The sequence below is a fragment of the Poromitra crassiceps genome (genome assembly GCF_964638095.1).
Source record: "Poromitra crassiceps genome assembly, chromosome: 9".
NCBI classification, from domain to species: Eukaryota; Metazoa; Chordata; class Actinopteri; order Beryciformes; family Melamphaidae; genus Poromitra; species Poromitra crassiceps.
This window is the reverse complement of record NC_139630.1, coordinates 22231643-22250876: the sequence shown is the minus strand read 5'-3', so window position 1 is coordinate 22250876 and position 19234 is coordinate 22231643. Positions and strand designations below refer to the sequence as shown.

The 19234-nt window shown below is 43.6% G+C and overlaps 1 protein-coding gene across 1 annotated transcript in view; it reads right to left on the bottom strand.

The window, feature by feature from the left end:
* Positions 1-5033: 5033 nt before the first annotated feature.
* The window catches only part of slc22a2 (solute carrier family 22 member 2), a gene marked incomplete at both ends in the record, with an annotated part of 31760 nt that continues 17559 nt past the window's right edge, over positions 5034-19234 (bottom strand). The window contains 2 exons of the mRNA XM_083643421.1: positions 5034-5127; positions 7870-7969. Of these exons, the coding sequence (XP_083499547.1) occupies positions 5034-5127; positions 7870-7969 (194 nt within the window). The remainder of the gene's footprint in view (positions 5128-7869; positions 7970-19234) is intronic.

Here is a 19234-nt window from a genome sequence, read left to right as displayed (position 1 = left end):
GAATATGGAATATCTTTCAATAATCTATGATTTAGCTGCTAAATTGTCAAATACCGCCGTCTGCTCGCTACCCAGGCACTTATGTATGTACTTAACCTAACTAACTATCCGGTGTGCACAACATTGTCAGACTAAACTCCCGCTGACACCCAAAAAACCTACAATCCGCTACAGAAAAATGTATATTGATTGTTTATTAACTGGCCCCTGGCCTTCTATCATTTCACGAAAGTGGCCCCCGGGCAAAGCAAGTTGAGTATCCCTGCTCTAACGTATTGCCATATTCTCTCCGTGCTCTTTTTATAGTGGTTCGGAGGGCATATCTCGTCTGCTTCTATTCCTCTGGTGTTCCAGAGTTGAAGGCGGTGGTCCTGGCGTGAAGGGCAGCCCGGACATCACTGTTGATCCAGGGTTTCTGGTTTGGCATTAGTTTGATTATTTTAGTTGGGATTATATCCTCTGTGCATTTTTTTATGAAGCCTGTTACCGTTTCTGCATAATCGTCCAGGTCCCCTGCAGCCCTGAACTCTTCCCATGCTACTTGGTCCCTCAGGATGTCCTCTGATTGGTCTGACCAGCAGTGGGCGGTTCGGAAGGCCGGGGGGTGTTGCTTGAGTTTTTGATGGTACCTGGGAACGAGCAGGATGGAGGCGTGGTCCGATCTGCCGAAGGGGGGGCGGGGTGTAGCCTTGTAACAGTATCGGATGTTTGAGTAGCACTGGTCCAGTGTGCATTTTCCCCATGTGTGGAAATTGATGTGCTGGTGGAGTGTAGGCAATCTCTTCCTCAGGTTAACCCTGTTGAAGTCGCCTGCTAGTATCAGTGCTGTTTCAGGTTGTTTAAGCTCCTGTGCGCTGATCGCGCGGTGCAGTTCCTTGACTGTGTTTGCGGCGTTGGCCTGAGGGGGGATGTACACTGCAGCAAGGGTGACTGATGTAAATTCCCTCGGGCTGTAATATGGTAGACATTGAAGCATCACGTATTCCAAGTCCGCTGTGCAGTGCGTTCCGATGTTAGTGATATTCGCACACCAGTGTCCAGTGTCATGTGTATTGGACAAAATGTACTGGACAATGATTTATATGCTTTGTAATGAAAACTGAAAACATATAAAACCTAGTAACACACCCCTGGATTTTGTTTTTTGTTTTTTCCTGCTTCGAACTTTTTTTGAGAAGGGTCCACGAATCCTATAAGGTAAGAGGTATGATTTTGGGTTAAGCAAATAGCATCCTCCATGCATGTAGAAAGCACAGAATGATCTCGGGCCTCAGTTCATTCACAAAATATGTACTGGGTAATTTACTATAGGTTAGTAAATTATTTCACCCTGGAGGGAAAAAAGTGCCATCAGGCCACCTAAATCGGTAGTCTGCCCACCCGATGCTCGGGGAGGAGGGGATAGAGGTCCTAGATTAAGCTTTAGAGGTATACAAAGGATTAACATGCTGTTACTCATCAGGGAACTTACATGCATGCCTTTGCTCTGAGTATTTCTAGTCGTATGGGTTATCCTCTGTTTGGAAGAAATCCTCTGGTTATCACCATTTCTCACCTCCGTGATTCATGAGTGCTCCGGTGACGCTATTTTAACTCTCAGAGGGGCGGTCATAGGTCAGAGGTTGCTCGCAAATCATCACACAACACACAACAATGTTGTGCACAACGCTTTTAAGGGTCGGAGGTGGGACTTTTCAACTGGCAAATTCCTCAGAGTTGTCGGGAATGCAGTATACGTTCACACAGCAATTGTCATGTCACCAATGATGTCACTCAAGCAATTGTGATGTCTTGCTGATGATGTCATCATTGATGTCCATCGAGCAATTGTGTGTCATTGGTCACCAGTGAGACAATGCCTCTGTGCGTAAGTATAGAAAATGTATGAGGTCACTGATGATGTCACAATGGCTCTGCATGTGATTTGTGACAGACACTGATGATGTCATAGACATTGTGACATAATGTCATAAATGACTGCTGGTACCAAGTGTCGGAAAGTGTGTGTGTGTTGCTCTCCACCTCTCGAGCGAGAAGCAGTAGCTTCTTGAAGGCCTCTTGACCTGCATCTCATGTAAAACAGACCCTTTCCTTGCAATTTTGAATTCATTTCAATTATGAGGGCAGTTACGTCAATGGCAAACGCCAAATCAGCCACCCCGTCGTTCAACATACAAATTCTCCACTGGGCCACTTGGCCAGTAGATCAGTTTTACTGTCCCCTTATATATTATCACTGGCCCCGCAGCAAAAAATTTAAATTACTTTTTCTTCCACAATTTTCCTTTTAGATTAGGTTGTTTTCCTTTCGTTATGGACATGTAATGTTGACATATTACACAAATATGCAAAATATAAAATTAGGCACATATCAACATTTTGTGCCAAATTTGGCTGAAACAAAGATCCCCTGCTTGACTTTTTAGCTGCGGCCAGGGCCAGCAGCTATCAAAGTCACTCTTTTGGTTCTTCCACAAAGATCGGAAATTCGCATATCTGGTTGCAGCTATTGCAAATTCACGCTTATTTGATTGTTTTCTTCATTTTTATATTTTTTCCCCCTAACACTTTCTATGAAGCCCATGTCTAAAAAAAGGCGCCCCCCCTCGCTCAATTCCTGAATGCCTATGGGATCATGATTGTTATTTGATCCCATAGTAGAGCATAGACACTCAACAATTGAGGCAAGATTGCCTGATATTACTATTTGACATACTTCAGACTACACCAAAGACATCAAAAAGGTCTGTCTGAAGGCATTTATTTGTTTCTGACTCTGGGAAAGAGGGAAAAACTCAAATTTCCCCAAACTACTGTATCTCTGAACAATCTCTTTAATATATAACCAAATCATGCAGATTTAGGCTATTCTATGAGATCTCCTTCTGATAACCAATGCAAGTGCTTGGAGCCTGCCTGGGGAGGCCTGCCTACTACAAACCTCTGCATTATAAGCATGCTTATAACGTGTTATAGACATGCCCTAATTCACAAGCATGACTCAGAGGGCTTTACAGAGAATTATGTCTAGCTAATACCTCGGCTTCGCCTCGGATGGTTCACGCCTCCACGTCGTCCAATCATTTCTGATAATGGACACCTTGTCGTGCATTAACCCTTTCTTATAAACCAACACCTTTGGCAGCACAGTGGTGAAGTGGTAGCGCTCTCATCTCACAGCACCTTCTGGTCCTGGGTTCAATTCTCGTCTTGGCTCCCCTCCATATGGACCCCCACTAAAAAGATCCAGAAGATGGTCATCTGACCAGCAGCAGTTGGAAGAAATTAGTCACCAGGCACTTCACTGCAGCTGCCCATGCAGTCAGCTGGCCTGACCATGCAGTCAGCCGGCCTGACCATGGAGGACGAGCCAGGATGGGAAAAATGTGGAAGACAAATTTCACTGTGCCTTGTGACAAAGATGGGGTTGTCCATCCTGTACCTTTTTCACAAGACATTTTTTCCCTTTTGCTAAGTTGTGTTTATTGGGTAGCATTTTTGATATAAAAAGCTCTGCTCCTCACCAAGTCGCTGCCATTATCTGACACTCCCCACTTTAGTCTCTCACTCACCATATTCCTGAGTCCTTTTGGATATTTTTTCTCTCTCTCTCTCTCTTTCTCTCTCTGTCTCTCTCTCAGGGGGAGCTTTTCAAACAGCAAACCTGGTCAGTTAAAGGCAAATCCTATCAGATGTAAAACATATTAAAACAAAGTGATTGCAAGCTGTGTTAGAAGAAACCTCTTTAATAATCAGTGGTGGAAGAAGAAACTAAGATATTTTACTTAAGTAAATGTAGAAATACCACAGTATAAAAGTACTCTGTTACAAGTAAAAGTCCTGCATTCATTCAAAATGCTAAGTATTAGCATCAAAATGTACTTAGCAATACAAGTACTCATTATGCAGAATGGCCCATTTCAGAATAATACAGTGTCTATTATGATCATTGATAATTAATAATAAATTATTGATGCATTAATGTGTAAGCATCACTTTAGTGTTACAGCTGCAAAGGCGGGGCTGATTTCCACGACTTTACTGCTCGTTAGCTTACAGTCATCTATAATAATACGTCACAATTTATTATTAGTTGATTATATTTTGTATTAATAAAGCTACTACCTACTAGTAACTTACTTTATCAAATAAAGGTCGTAAAAAGTACAATATTGCCCTCTGAAATGTAGTGGAGCAGAAGTATAAAGTAGGATAAAATGGTAATACTCAAGTAAAGTACAAGTACCTCAAAACTTTACTTAAATACAGTATTCGAGTAAAATGTCTAAAACACCATTTAGTAGGTGATAAGAGCCATAGCCAGACATAGGCAGACACAGTCAGGCACATACAGTAGGCAGACACAGTCAGAGCACATACAGTAGGCAGACACAGTCAGAGCACATACAGTAGGCAGACACAGTCAGAGCACATACAGTAGGCAGACACAGTCAGAGCACATACAGTAGGCAGAGACAGTCAGAGCACATACAGTAGGCAGAGACAGTCAGAGCACATACAGTAGGCAGAGACAGTCAGAGCACATACAGTAGGCAGACACAGTCAGAGCACATACAGTAGGCAGACACAGTCAGAGCACATACAGTAGGCAGACACAGTCAGAGCACATACAGTAGGCAGAGACAGTCAGAGCACATACAGTAGGCAGAGACAGTCAGAGCACATACAGTAGGCAGAGACAGTCAGAGCACATACAGTAGGCAGAGACAGTCAGAGCACATACAGTAGGCAGACACAGTCAGAGCACATACAGTAGGCAGACACAGTCAGGGCACATACAGTAGGCAGACACAGTCAGGGCACATACAGTAGGCAGAGACAGTCAGGGCACATGGCACATACAGTCAGGGCACATACAGCAGTTGAAAACAAAAATAAAGGGAGAAGCCTATTTCCCATACTATCTCAACAACATAATCATTAGTGTTTTTAAAATAACAAATATGCAACATTCCTGAAACAAAATAAATAAATACTTTGGTCACAGTTTTCCCAAAGGGCACATGAGGACATCAAACAGCAGCTGGATCTTTGTTGGTTGTTACGTTGCTTTTAGGCAGCAGGTTGGCCAGTTGTTGGTTCTTCAATGCAATCTTCTCCTTGGCCCTGAGCACAAATATAAAAAAGATCATGTATAAACTAGAAACAACTGCCTAGCGTAGGGCTGCACGATATTGGAAAAAACGGACATTGCGATATTCCCCGCCCATGCGATATATATTGCGATATGAAAAAATACAGATTTTCACCAGATTACCAGAATAGCTCTATTTGAAAGAAAATAATATTTCTAGAATGATTGGGATGATTTTGTAGAGGAGTCCATCTGATTTTGGAGGGGAAATTAGGTATTTTAATGTTTCTCAACCACTGGGCTGTGACCGGTAGGCCTCAGAGCGTCATCTATCAGGGTGCATACACATTTTGACCAATGGATTTCCATGACTTACATACATGAAAAAGTGAGTGAGTTATGACATTCTACTTTAAAATGTCACTAGCCTATACTTCACTTAGTGTAATGCAGCCTTTAAAACCAGGGAAAGACAACATGTATGCTGTATCACCATATTACCATCCAACATCTAAGACCATATAGTCTCAAATCACAATATGGATATAAATTTGATATATTGCCCACCCCTAATATTGAGTGCCAGAATCTACCTCCCAATGATGCTATTTGCAGAAAAACATTAGATTTAATTGATTATAATCACTGCTTTCAACTTCTTTCGTTCTTCTAACATTTCAATAAATCAACAATGAAACACCGCTGCCACTTCACACATGGTTACTTCACACACTTGGTCTGACCCCACTCCAGAAACTACCAAGTGGTACGCTCCGCATTTGGGGAGTTCTGGTTTTTGAGCGCACGCAGGGCAGTACAGAGAGACGAGGATTCACATGCAGCCGACCGGTGACAAACAATTCATTCGTGAAAAGTAATAAATATACATTTAATTGCCCAGCTATGTCTATTGTCTTTTTATTTTCACCGACATGTTTTGTGTAAATGAGTCGCTATGTATGATTAACTCTACCGTAACGTTACTGCTATCATGTGATGCAACATCAGAGACTGAAGGGGGGAGACAGCCGCAGTGATAACACGGACAACTTCTCAGTAATCACTTTAGCCTTCGTGTCATAAGTTGCAGTCTTGCTTTTTGGTGTTTCAAGAGTAAATATCTCCACTCCACGGACATGTTGAGTTACAGCAGCCAGCCTGCTCTATGCTAGTGCGCTGCAAGCTGTGGACAAGTCCGCCTCCGCAATCACATCGTTTACAGACGGGCTACTGTCAGCAACCCAACATAAGCAAAAACAATTCAATTGAGCTCTCTGTGCATGTTTGTTGTGTTGAAGCTAAGCACTAAATGAGTGAGTACAGTAGCGGGGCGTCTCTCTCCTTTGAGAGAACCTCATTTCACTCAGTAGGCTACCCCTAAAGTGAGAGTTTATCAAGCAACATGACGAGTTAATTTGCTTTTGACATCGCATGTCCTGCGATGTGACTATCGCGCATGCGCACATTGCGATGACGATGTGTAAACGATATATCGTGCAGCCTTAGCCTAGCGGTTGTAATGCCTCCACCAACAAGTCAAGATGCAGTCTACAGTACATCCTAGTCTCTTCCCAGACTCAAATATTACGTTGAATTGCTGCGCTCCGCATACTACATAAATGAGTCTGTGCCACTTCACAGCCCTCACTGCTGTTTTGAAGGGGGAACAATTGAATGACTGACCAACCCGTTCTCACTCCGAGCGCGTAGCATATTGACGCTTTGTCCCGTCCCTTGTGCGTTGCTTGTTACTAACATGGTACCCTTGAGCGACCCATGAAACGACTTGGGCTTTCCGACTAAACTCAATGTAAACCCATGGAAGTAATCTTTGACGCTTATGGCAACTGCTCCCCGATTAGCCTAACTGCTCCCCCATTAGTCAACTGCTCCCCCATTAGGGTCTGGAGGAGCTAACCTCTCCCAGACCCTAACCCTAAACCTAACCTCTCCCACCCCCCATGCCTAAACCTAACCTCCTCCAGACCCTAACCCTAACCTCTCCCACCCCCATGCCTAAACCTAACCTCCCCCAGACCCTAACCCTAAACCTAACCTCTCCCACCCCCCACGCCTAAACCTAACCTCCCCCCAGAGGAGTTTTTTTTCAAAATGGAAGTTATCACTATGTTGACATGTATGATAGTAGTGAATAGTTTCCAGTGAGAAACATGCTCTCTTCACTCAGAGACTATTTTCACGGAGGAGACAGAGGATTCATAAAGAACTTTGTCACATGGTGCAACGACCAATCACCTGAAGCTCAATATCAGCTAAACCAATGAGCTTGTGGTGGACTACCAGAGGAACAGGAGGCCGCGCCCCCTGTCCTGGCTGTCATCCAGGGAGAGGAAGTGAAGAGCGTGGACTCATACAAGTATCTTAAGGTCCAAATTCATATAATTAACGTGATGATTATTATTAGGTCAAGTTAAAGAATTTGTGATCTCATTACGTCACAGTGAAGTTGACCTTTGACCTTCTGGATATAAAATGTGTGAAATGTCATCATTACCCTATGAATTCTTGAGTTATGGCCAAAAACATATTTTGCGAGGTCACAGTGACCTTGACCTTCATTCGTCCTTGAGTCCAAGTGGATGTTTGAGCCAAATCTCCTGAGATATTGCGGGCCAATGCCATCGCTAGAAAGATTTGTGGCTCAGAAATGAACATAATGCTGCACAGTCAGACCTAATCATATGTCATGTAGCTTATTTATTTACTACATGGTATGGTGGTTGTATGGAGTTGTGAAGCTCTGTCATGCTCACCTTTCTGGGAACTCGATGTCATTGATGGTGTCGGGCAGCGGCACGCCTCTGGTCTCAGGTAGCAGCAGCACCAAACCACCAGCCAGGAACGCCAGACAACCTGTTCGAACAGCCCAACAGATTACCACCATCAATTATCAATACTTGATGGTGTTTATACTGTGGAGTGTCAGGTGTTTATACTGCTGACTGTCAGGTGTTTATACTGTGGAGTGTCTGGTGTTTATACTGCTGAGTGTCTGGTGTTTATACTGTGGAGTGTCAGGTGTTTATACTGTGGAGTGTCAGGTGTTTATACTGTGGAGTGTCTGGTGTTTATACTGCAGAGTTTCTGGTGTTTATACTGCAGAGTGTCTGGTGTTTATACTGCAGAGTGTCTGGTGTTTATACTGCAGAGTGTTTATACTGTGGAGTGTCTGGTGTTTATACTGTGGAGTGTCTGGTGTTTATACTGCAGAGTGTCTGGTGTTTATACTGCAGAGTGTCTGGTGTTTATACTGCAGAGTGTCTGGTGTTTATACTGCGGAGTGTCTGGTGTTTATACTGCGGAGTGTCTGGTGTTTATACTGTGGAGTGTCAGGTGTTTATACTGTGGAGTGTCAGGTGTTTATACTGTGGAGTGTTTATACTGTGGAGTGTCTGGTGTGTATACTGCTGAGTGTCTGGTGTTTATACTTCAGAGTGTCTGGTGTTTATACTGTGGAGTGTCAGGTGTTTATACTGCTGAGTGGCTGGTGTTTATACTGCTGAGTGTTTATACTGTGGAGTGTCTGGTGTTTATACTGCAGAGTGTCTGGTGTTTATACTGCAGTGTCTGGTGTTTATACTGCTGAGTGGTGTTTATACTGTGGAGTGTCAGGTGTTTATACTGTGGAGTGTCAGGTGTTTATACTGTGGTGTGTCAGGTGTTTATACTGCAGAGTGTCTGGTGTTTATACTGCTGAGTGTCAGGTGTTTATACTGTGGAGTGTCTGGTGTTTATACTGCTGAGTGTCTGGTGTTTATACTGTGGAGTGTCAGGTGTTTATACTGTGGAGTGTCAGGTGTTTATACTGTGGAGTGTCTGGTGTTTATACTGCAGAGTGTCTGGTGTTTATACTGCAGAGTGTCTGGTGTTTATACTGCCGAGTGTTTATACTGTGGAGTGTCTGGTGTTTATACTGCAGAGTGTCTGGTGTTTATACTGCAGAGTGTCTGGTGTTTATACTGTGGAGTGTCTGGTGTTTATACTGTGGAGTGTCTGGTGTTTATACTGCGGAATGTCTGGTGTTTATACTGCAGAGTGTCTGGTGTTTATACTGCAGAGTGTCTGGTGTTTATACTGTGGAGTGTCAGGTGTTTATACTGTGGAGTGTCAGGTGTTTATACTGTGGAGTGTCTGGTGTTTATACTGCAGAGTGTCTGGTGTTTATACTGCGGAGTGTCTGGTGTTTATACTGCAGAGTGTCTGGTGTTTATACTATGGAGTGTCAGGTGTTTATACTGTGGAGTGTCTGGTGTTTATACTGCAGAGTGTCTGGTGTTTATACTGTGGAGTGTCAGGTGTTTATACTGTGGAGTGTCAGGTGTTTATACTGCTGAGTGTCTGGTGTTTATACTGCAGAGTGTCTGGTGTTTATACTGTGGAGTGTCTGGTGTTTATACTGCAGAGTGTCTGGTGTTTATACTGTGGAGTGTCAGGTGTTTATACTGTGGAGTGTCAGGTGTTTATACTGCTGAGTGTCTGGTGTTTATACTGCAGAGTGTCTGGTGTTTATACTGCGGAGTGTCTGGTGTTTATACTGTGGAGTGTCTGGTGTTTATACTGCGGAGTGTCTGGTGTTTATACTGCAGAGTGTCTGGTGTTTATACTGTGGAGTGTCAGGTGTTTATACTGTGCAGTGTCAGGTGTTTATACTGTGGAGTGTTTATACTGTGGAGTGTCTGGTGTTTATACTGCTGAGTGTCTGGTGTTTATACTTCAGAGTGTCTGGTGTTTATACTTCAGAGTGTCTGGTGTTTATACTGTGGAGTGTCAGGTGTTTATACTGCTGAGTGTCTGGTGTTTATACTGCTGAGTGTTTATACTGTGGAGTGTCTGGTGTTTATACTGCAGAGTGTCTGGTGTTTATACTGCAGTGTCTGGTGTTTATACTGCTGAGTGGTGTTTATACTGTGGAGTGTCAGGTGTGTATACTGTGGAGTGTCAGGTGTTTATACTGTGGAGTGTCAGGTGTTTATACTGCAGAATGTCTGGTGTTTATACTGCTGTGTGTCAGGTGTTTATACTGTGGAGTGTCTGGTGTTTATACTGCTGAGTGTCTGGTGTTTATACTGTGGAATGTCAGGTGTTTATACTGTGGAGTGTCAGGTGTTTATACTGTGGAGTGGCTGGTGTTTATACTGCAGAGTGTCTGGTGTTTATACTGCAGAGTGTCTGGTGTTTATACTGCAGAGTGTCTGGTGTTTATACTGCCGAGTGTTTATACTGTGGAGTGTCTGGTGTTTATACTGCAGAGTGTCTGGTGTTTATACTGCAGAGTGTCTGGTGTTTATACTGTGGAGTGTCTGGTGTTTATACTGCGGAGTGTCTGGTGTTTATACTGCAGAGTGTCTGGTGTTTATACTGTGGAGTGTCAGGTGTTTATACTGTGGAGTGGCAGGTGTTTATACTGTGGAGTGTCTGGTGTTTATACTGTGGAGTGTCTGGTGTTTATACTGCGGAGTGTCTGGTGTTTATACTGCAGAGTGTCTGGTGTTTATACTGTGGAGTGTCAGGTGTTTATACTGTGGAGTGGCAGGTGTTTATACTGTGGAGTGTCTGGTGTTTATACTGCAGAGTGTCTGGTGTTTATACTGCGGAGTGTCTGGTGTTTATACTGCAGAGTGTCTGGTGTTTATACTGTGGAGTGTCAGGTGTTTATACTGTGGAGTGTCTGGTGTTTATACTGCAGAGTGTCTGGTGTTTATACTGTGGAGTGTCAGGTGTTTATACTGTGGAGTGTCAGGTGTTTATACTGCTGAGTGTCTGGTGTTTATACTGCAGAGTGTCTGGTGTTTATACTGCGGAGTGTCTGGTGTTTATACTGTGGAGTGTCTGGTGTTTATACTGCGGAGTGTCTGGTGTTTATACTGCAGAGTGTCTGGTGTTTATACTGTGGAGTGTCAGGTGTTTATACTGTGGAGTGTCAGGTGTTTATACTGCTGAGTGTCTGGTGTTTATACTGCAGAGTGTCTGGTGTTTATACTGTGGAGTGTCTGGTGTTTATACTCAGGTGTTTATACTGTGGAGTGTCAGGTGTTTATACTGTGGAGTGTCTGGTGTTTATACTGCAGAGTGTCTGGTGTTTATACTGCGGAGTGTCTGGTGTTTATACTGCAGAGTGTCTGGTGTTTATACTGTGGAGTGTCAGGTGTTTATACTGTGGAGTGTCAGGTGTTTATACTGCTGAGTGTCTGGTGTTTATACTGCAGAGTGTCTGGTGTTTATACTGTGGAGTGTCTGGTGTTTATACTCAGGTGTTTATACTGTGGAGTGTCAGGTGTTTATACTGTGGAGTGTCTGGTGTTTATACTGCAGAGTGTCTGGTGTTTATACTGCGGAGTGTCTGGTGTTTATACTGCAGAGTGTCTGGTGTTTATACTGTGGAGTGTCAGGTGTTTATACTGTGGAGTGTCTGGTGTTTATACTGCAGAGTGTCTGGTGTTTATACTGTGGAGTGTCAGGTGTTTATACTGTGGAGTGTCAGGTGTTTATACTGCTGAGTGTCTGGTGTTTATACTGCAGAGTGTCTGGTGTTTATACTGTGGAATGTCAGGTGTTTATACTGTGGAGTGTCAGGTGTTTATACTGTGGAGTGGCTGGTGTTTATACTGCAGAGTGTCTGGTGTTTATACTGCAGAGTGTCTGGTGTTTATACTGCAGAGTGTCTGGTGTTTATACTGCCGAGTGTTTATACTGTGGAGTGTCTGGTGTTTATACTGCAGAGTGTCTGGTGTTTATACTGCAGAGTGTCTGGTGTTTATACTGCGGAGTGTCTGGTGTTTATACTGCAGAGTGTCTGGTGTTTATACTGTGGAGTGTCAGGTGTTTATACTGTGGAGTGTCTGGTGTTTATACTGCAGAGTGTCTGGTGTTTATACTGTGGAGTGTCAGGTGTTTATACTGCTGACTGTCAGGTGTTTATACTGTGGAGTGTCTGGTGTTTATACTGCTGAGTGTCTGGTGTTTATACTGTGGAGTGTCAGGTGTTTATACTGTGGAGTGTCAGGTGTTTATACTGTGGAGTGTCTGGTGTTTATACTGCAGAGTGTCTGGTGTTTATACTGCAGAGTGTCTGGTGTTTATACTGCAGAGTGTCTGGTGTTTATACTGCAGAGTGTTTATACTGTGGAGTGTCTGGTGTTTATACTGTGGAGTGTCTGGTGTTTATACTGCAGAGTGTCTGGTGTTTATACTGCAGAGTGTCTGGTGTTTATACTGCAGAGTGTCTGGTGTTTATACTGCGGAGTGTCTGGTGTTTATACTGCGGAGTGTCTGGTGTTTATACTGTGGAGTGTCAGGTGTTTATACTGTGGAGTGTCAGGTGTTTATACTGTGGAGTGTTTATACTGTGGAGTGTCTGGTGTTTATACTGCTGAGTGTCTGGTGTTTATACTTCAGAGTGTCTGGTGTTTATACTGTGGAGTGTCAGGTGTTTATACTGCTGAGTGTCTGGTGTTTATACTGCTGAGTGTTTATACTGTGGAGTGTCTGGTGTTTATACTGCAGAGTGTCTGGTGTTTATACTGCAGTGTCTGGTGTTTATACTGCTGAGTGGTGTTTATACTGTGGAGTGTCAGGTGTTTATACTGTGGAGTGTCAGGTGTTTATACTGTGGTGTGTCAGGTGTTTATACTGCAGAGTGTCTGGTGTTTATACTGCTGAGTGTCAGGTGTTTATACTGTGGAGTGTCTGGTGTTTATACTGCTGAGTGTCTGGTGTTTATACTGTGGAGTGTCAGGTGTTTATACTGTGGAGTGTCAGGTGTTTATACTGTGGAGTGTCTGGTGTTTATACTGCAGAGTGTCTGGTGTTTATACTGCAGAGTGTCTGGTGTTTATACTGCAGAGTGTCTGGTGTTTATACTGCAGAGTGTCTGGTGTTTATACTGCCGAGTGTTTATACTGTGGAGTGTCTGGTGTTTATACTGCAGAGTGTCTGGTGTTTATACTGCAGAGTGTCTGGTGTTTATACTGTGGAGTGTCAGGTGTTTATACTGTGGAGTGTCAGGTGTTTATACTGCTGAGTGTCTGGTGTTTATACTGCAGAGTGTCTGGTGTTTATACTGTGGAGTGTCTGGTGTTTATACTCAGGTGTTTATACTGTGGAGTGTCAGGTGTTTATACTGTGGAGTGTCTGGTGTTTATACTGCAGAGTGTCTGGTGTTTATACTGCGGAGTGTCTGGTGTTTATACTGCAGAGTGTCTGGTGTTTATACTGTGGAGTGTCAGGTGTTTATACTGTGGAGTGTCTGGTGTTTATACTGCAGAGTGTCTGGTGTTTATACTGTGGAGTGTCAGGTGTTTATACTGTGGAGTGTCAGGTGTTTATACTGCTGAGTGTCTGGTGTTTATACTGCAGAGTGTCTGGTGTTTATACTGTGGAGTGTCTGGTGTTTATACTGCAGAGTGTCTGGTGTTTATACTGTGGAGTGTCAGGTGTTTATACTGTGGAGTGTCAGGTGTTTATACTGCTGAGTGTCTGGTGTTTATACTGCAGAGTGGCTGGTGTTTATACTGCGGAGTGTCTGGTGTTTATACTGTGGAGTGTCTGGTGTTTATACTGCGGAGTGTCTGGTGTTTATACTGCAGAGTGTCTGGTGTTTATACTGTGGAGTGTCAGGTGTTTATACTGTGCAGTGTCAGGTGTTTATACTGTGGAGTGTTTATACTGTGGAGTGTCTGGTGTTTATACTGCTGAGTGTCTGGTGTTTATACTTCAGAGTGTCTGGTGTTTATACTTCAGAGTGTCTGGTGTTTATACTGTGGAGTGTCAGGTGTTTATACTGCTGAGTGTCTGGTGTTTATACTGCTGAGTGTTTATACTGTGGAGTGTCTGGTGTTTATACTGCAGAGTGTCTGGTGTTTATACTGCAGTGTCTGGTGTTTATACTGCTGAGTGGTGTTTATACTGTGGAGTGTCAGGTGTGTATACTGTGGAGTGTCAGGTGTTTATACTGTGGAGTGTCAGGTGTTTATACTGCAGAATGTCTGGTGTTTATACTGCTGAGTGTCAGGTGTTTATACTGTGGAGTGTCTGGTGTTTATACTGCTGAGTGTCTGGTGTTTATACTGTGGAATGTCAGGTGTTTATACTGTGGAGTGTCAGGTGTTTATACTGTGGAGTGGCTGGTGTTTATACTGCAGAGTGTCTGGTGTTTATACTGCAGAGTGTCTGGTGTTTATACTGCAGAGTGTCTGGTGTTTATACTGCCGAGTGTTTATACTGTGGAGTGTCTGGTGTTTATACTGCAGAGTGTCTGGTGTTTATACTGCAGAGTGTCTGGTGTTTATACTGTGGAGTGTCTGGTGTTTATACTGCGGAGTGTCTGGTGTTTATACTGCAGAGTGTCTGGTGTTTATACTGTGGAGTGTCAGGTGTTTATACTGTGGAGTGGCAGGTGTTTATACTGTGGAGTGTCTGGTGTTTATACTGCAGAGTGTCTGGTGTTTATACTGCGGAGTGTCTGGTGTTTATACTGCAGAGTGTCTGGTGTTTATACTGTGGAGTGTCAGGTGTTTATACTGTGGAGTGTCTGGTGTTTATACTGCAGAGTGTCTGGTGTTTATACTGTGGAGTGTCAGGTGTTTATACTGTGGAGTGTCAGGTGTTTATACTGCTGAGTGTCTGGTGTTTATACTGCAGAGTGTCTGGTGTTTATACTGCGGAGTGTCTGGTGTTTATACTGTGGAGTGTCTGGTGTTTATACTGCGGAGTGTCTGGTGTTTATACTGCAGAGTGTCTGGTGTTTATACTGTGGAGTGTCAGGTGTTTATACTGTGGAGTGTCAGGTGTTTATACTGTGGAGTGTTTATACTGTGGAGTGTCTGGTGTTTATACTGCTGAGTGTCTGGTGTTTATACTTCAGAGTGTCTGGTGTTTATACTGTGGATTGTCAGGTGTTTATACTGCTGAGTGTCTGGTGTTTATACTGCTGAGTGTTTATACTGTGGAGTGTCTGGTGTTTATACTGCTGAGTGTCTGGTGTTTATACTGCAGAGTGTCTGGTGTTTATACTGCAGTGTCTGGTGTTTATACTGCTGAGTGGTGTTTATACTGTGGAGTGTCAGGTGTTTATACTGCAGAATGTCTGGTGTTTATACTGCTGAGTGTCAGGTGTTTATACTGTGGAGTGTCTGGTGTTTATACTGCTGAGTGTCTGGTGTTTATACTGTGGAGTGTCAGGTGTTTATACTGTGGAGTGTCAGGTGTTTATACTGTGGAGTGTCTGGTGTTTATACTGCAGAGTGTCTGGTGTTTATACTGCATGGTGTTTATACTGCAGAGTGTCTGGTGTTTATACTGCCGAGTGTTTATACTGTGGAGTGTCTGGTGTTTATACTGCAGAGTGTCTGGTGTTTATACTGCAGAGTGTCTGGTGAGTGTCTGGTGTTTATACTGCGGAGTGTCTGGTGTTTATACTGCGGAGTGTCTGGTGTTTATACTGCAGAGTGTCTGGTGTTTATACTGTGGAGTGTCAGGTGTTTATACTGTGGAGTGTCAGGTGTTTATACTGTGGAGTGTCTGGTGTTTATACTGCAGAGTGTCTGGTGTTTATACTGCGGAGTGTCTGGTGTTTATACTGCAGAGTGTCTGGTGTTTATACTGTGGAGTGTCAGGTGTTTATACTGCTGAGTGTCTGGTGTTTATACTGCAGAGTGTCTTGTGTTTATACTGCAGAGTGTCTGGTGTTTATACTGTGGAGTGTCAGGTGTTTATACTGTGGAGTGTCAGGTGTTTATACTGTGGAGTGTCTGGTGTTTATACTGCAGAGTGTCTGGTGTTTATACTGCGGAGTGTCTGGTGTTTATACTGCAGAGTGTCTGGTGTTTATACTGTGGAGTGTCAGGTGTTTATACTGTGGAGTGTCTGGTGTTTATACTGCAGAGTGTCTGGTGTTTATACTGTGGAGTGTCAGGTGTTTATACTGTGGAGTGTCAGGTGTTTATACTGTGGAGTGTCAGGTATTTCTACTGTGGAGTGTCTGGTGTTTATACTGTGGAGTGTCAGGTGTTTATACTGTGGAGTGTCTGGTGTTTATACTGCAGAGTGTCTGGTGTTTATACTGCATGGTGTTTATACTGCAGAGTGTCTGGTGTTTATACTGCCAAGTGTTTATACTGTGGAGTGTCTGGTGTTTATACTGCAGAGTGTCTGGTGTTTATACTGCAGAGTGTCTGGTGAGTGTCTGGTGTTTATACTGCGGAGTGTCTGGTGTTTATACTGCGGAGTGTCTGGTGTTTATACTGCAGAGTGTCTGGTGTTTATACTGCAGAGTGTCTGGTGTTTATACTGTGGAGTGTCAGGTGTTTATACTGTGGAGTGTCAGGTGTTTATACTGTGGAGTGTCTGGTGTTTATACTGCAGAGTGTCTGGTGTTTATACTGCGGAGTGTCTGGTGTTTATACTGCAGAGTGTCTGGTGTTTATACTGTGGAGTGTCAGGTGTTTATACTGCTGAGTGTCTGGTGTTTATACTGCGGAGTGTCTGGTGTTTATACTGCAGAGTGTCTGGTGTTTATACTGTGGAGTGTCAGGTGTTTATACTGTGGAGTGTCTGGTGTTTATACTGCAGAGTGTCTGGTGTTTATACTGTGGAGTGTCAGGTGTTTATACTGTGGAGTGTCAGGTGTTTATACTGCTGAGTGTCTGGTGTTTATACTGCAGAGTGTCTTGTGTTTATACTGCAGAGTGTCTGGTGTTTATACTGCAGAGTGTCTGGTGCTTACACTGTGGAGTGTCTGGTGTTTATACTGCTGAGTGTCTAGTGTTTATACTGCAGAGTGTCTGGTGTTTATACTGTGGAGTGTCAGGTGTTTATACTGTGGAGTGGCAGGTGTTTATACTGCTGAGTGTCTGGTGTTTATACTGCAGAGTGTCTGGTGTTTATACTGCAGAGTGTCTGGTGTTTATACTGCTGAGTGTCTGGTGTTTATACTGCAGAATGTCTGGTGTTTATACTGCTGAGTGCCTGGTGTTTATACTGCAGAGTGTCTGGTGTTTATACTGCAGAGTGGCTGGTGTTTATACTGCAGAGTGTCTGGTGTTTATACTGCAGAGTGTCTGGTGGTTATACTGTGGAGTGTTTGGTGTTTATACTGTGGAGTGTCAGGTATTTATACTGTGGAGTGTCTGGTGTTTATACTGCAGAGTGTCTGGTGTTTATACTGCGGAGTGTCTGGTGTTTATACTGTGGTGTGTCAGGTATTTATACTGTGGAGTGTCTGGTGTTTATACTGCAGAGTGTCTGGTGTTTATACTGCAGAGTGTCTGGTGTTTATACTGTGGTGTGTCAGGTGTTTATACTGTGGAGTGTCAGGTGTTTATACTGTGGAGTGTCAGGTGTTTATACTGCTGAGTGTCTGGTGTTTATACTGCTGAGTGTCTGGTGTTTATACTGCCGAGTGTCTGGTGTTTATACTGCTGAGTGTCTGGTGTTTATACTGCCGAGTGTCTGGTGTTTATACTGTGGAGTGTCTGGTGTTTATACTGTGGAGTGTCTGGTGTTTATACTGCTGAGTGTCTGGTGTTTATACTGTGGAGTGTCTGGTGTTTATACTGCCGAGTGTCTGGTGTTTATACTGTGGAGTGTCTGGTGTTTGCGTCTGGTGTTTATACTGCCGAGTGTCTGGTGTTTATACTGCGGAGTGTCTGGTGTTTGCGTCTGGTGTTTATACTGCGGAGTGTCTGGTGTTTATACTGTGGAGTGTCTGGTGTTTGCGTCTGGTGTTTATACTGCCGAGTGTCTGGTGTTTATACTGTGGAGTGTCTGGTGTTTGCGTCTGGTGTTTATACTGCTGAGTGTCTGGTGTTTATACTGCTGAGTGTCTGGTGTTTATACTGCCGAGTGTCTGGTGTTTATACTGTGGAGTGTCTGGTGTTTGCGTCTGGTGTTTATACTGTGGAGTTTCTGGTGTTTATACTGCGGAGTGCCTGGTGTTTTGCGTCTGGTGTTTATACTGTGGAGTGTCAGGTGTTTATACTGTGGAGTGTCTGGTGTTTTGCGTCTGGTGTTTATACTGTGGAGTGTCAGGTGTTTTGCGTCTGGTGTTTATACTGCGGAGTGTCTGGTGTTTTGCATCTGGTGTTTATACTGTGGAGTGTCTGGTGTTTTGCGTCTGGTGTTTATACTGTGGAGTGTCTGGTGTTTTGCGTCTGGTGTTTATACTGTGGAGTGTCTGGTGTTTATACTGTGGAGTGTCTGGTGTTTATACTGTGGAGTGTCAGGTGTTTATACTGTGGAGTGTCAGGTGTTTATACTGTGGAGTGTCTGGTGTTTATACTGCGGAGTGTCTGGTGTTTATACTGCTGAGTGTCTGGTGTTTATACTGCGGTGTGTCAGGTGTTTATACTGTGGAGTGTCAGGTGTTTATACTGTGGAGTGTTAGGTGTTTATACTGCTTAGTGTCTGGTGTTTATACTGTGGAGTGTCAGGTGTTTATACTGCAGAGTGTCTGGTGTTTATACTGCAGAGTGTCTGGTGCTCATACTGTGGAGTGTCTGGTGTTTATACTGTGGAGTGTCAGGTGTTTATACTGCTGAGTGTCTGGTGTTTATACTGCTGAGTGTCTGGTGTTTATACTTTGGAGTGTCTGGTGTTTATACTTTGGAGTGTCTGGTGTTTATACTGAAGAGTGTCTGGTGCTTATACTGTGGAGTGTCTGGTGTTTATACTGTGGAGTGTCAGGTGTTTATACTGCTGAGTGTCTGGTGTTTATACTGCTGAGTGTCTGGTGTTTATACTTTGGAGTGTCTGGTGTTTATACTTTGGAGTGTCTGGTGTTTATACTGCCGAGTGTCTGGTGTTTATACTGCTGAGTGTCTGGTGTTTATACTGCTGAGTGTCTGGTGTTTATACTACCGAGTGTCTGGTGTTTATACTCCGGAGTGTCTGGTGTTTGTGTCTGGTGTTTATACTGCTGAGTGTCTGGTGTTTATACTGTGGAGTGTCTGGTGTTTGCGTCTGGTGTTTATACTGCTGAGTGGCTGGTGTTTATACTGTGGAGTGTCTGGTGTTTGCGTCTGGTGTTTATACTGCTGAGTGTCTGGTGTTTATACTGTGGAGTGTCTGGTGTTTGCGTCTGGTGTTTATACTGCTGAGTGTCTGGTGTTTATACTGCCGAGT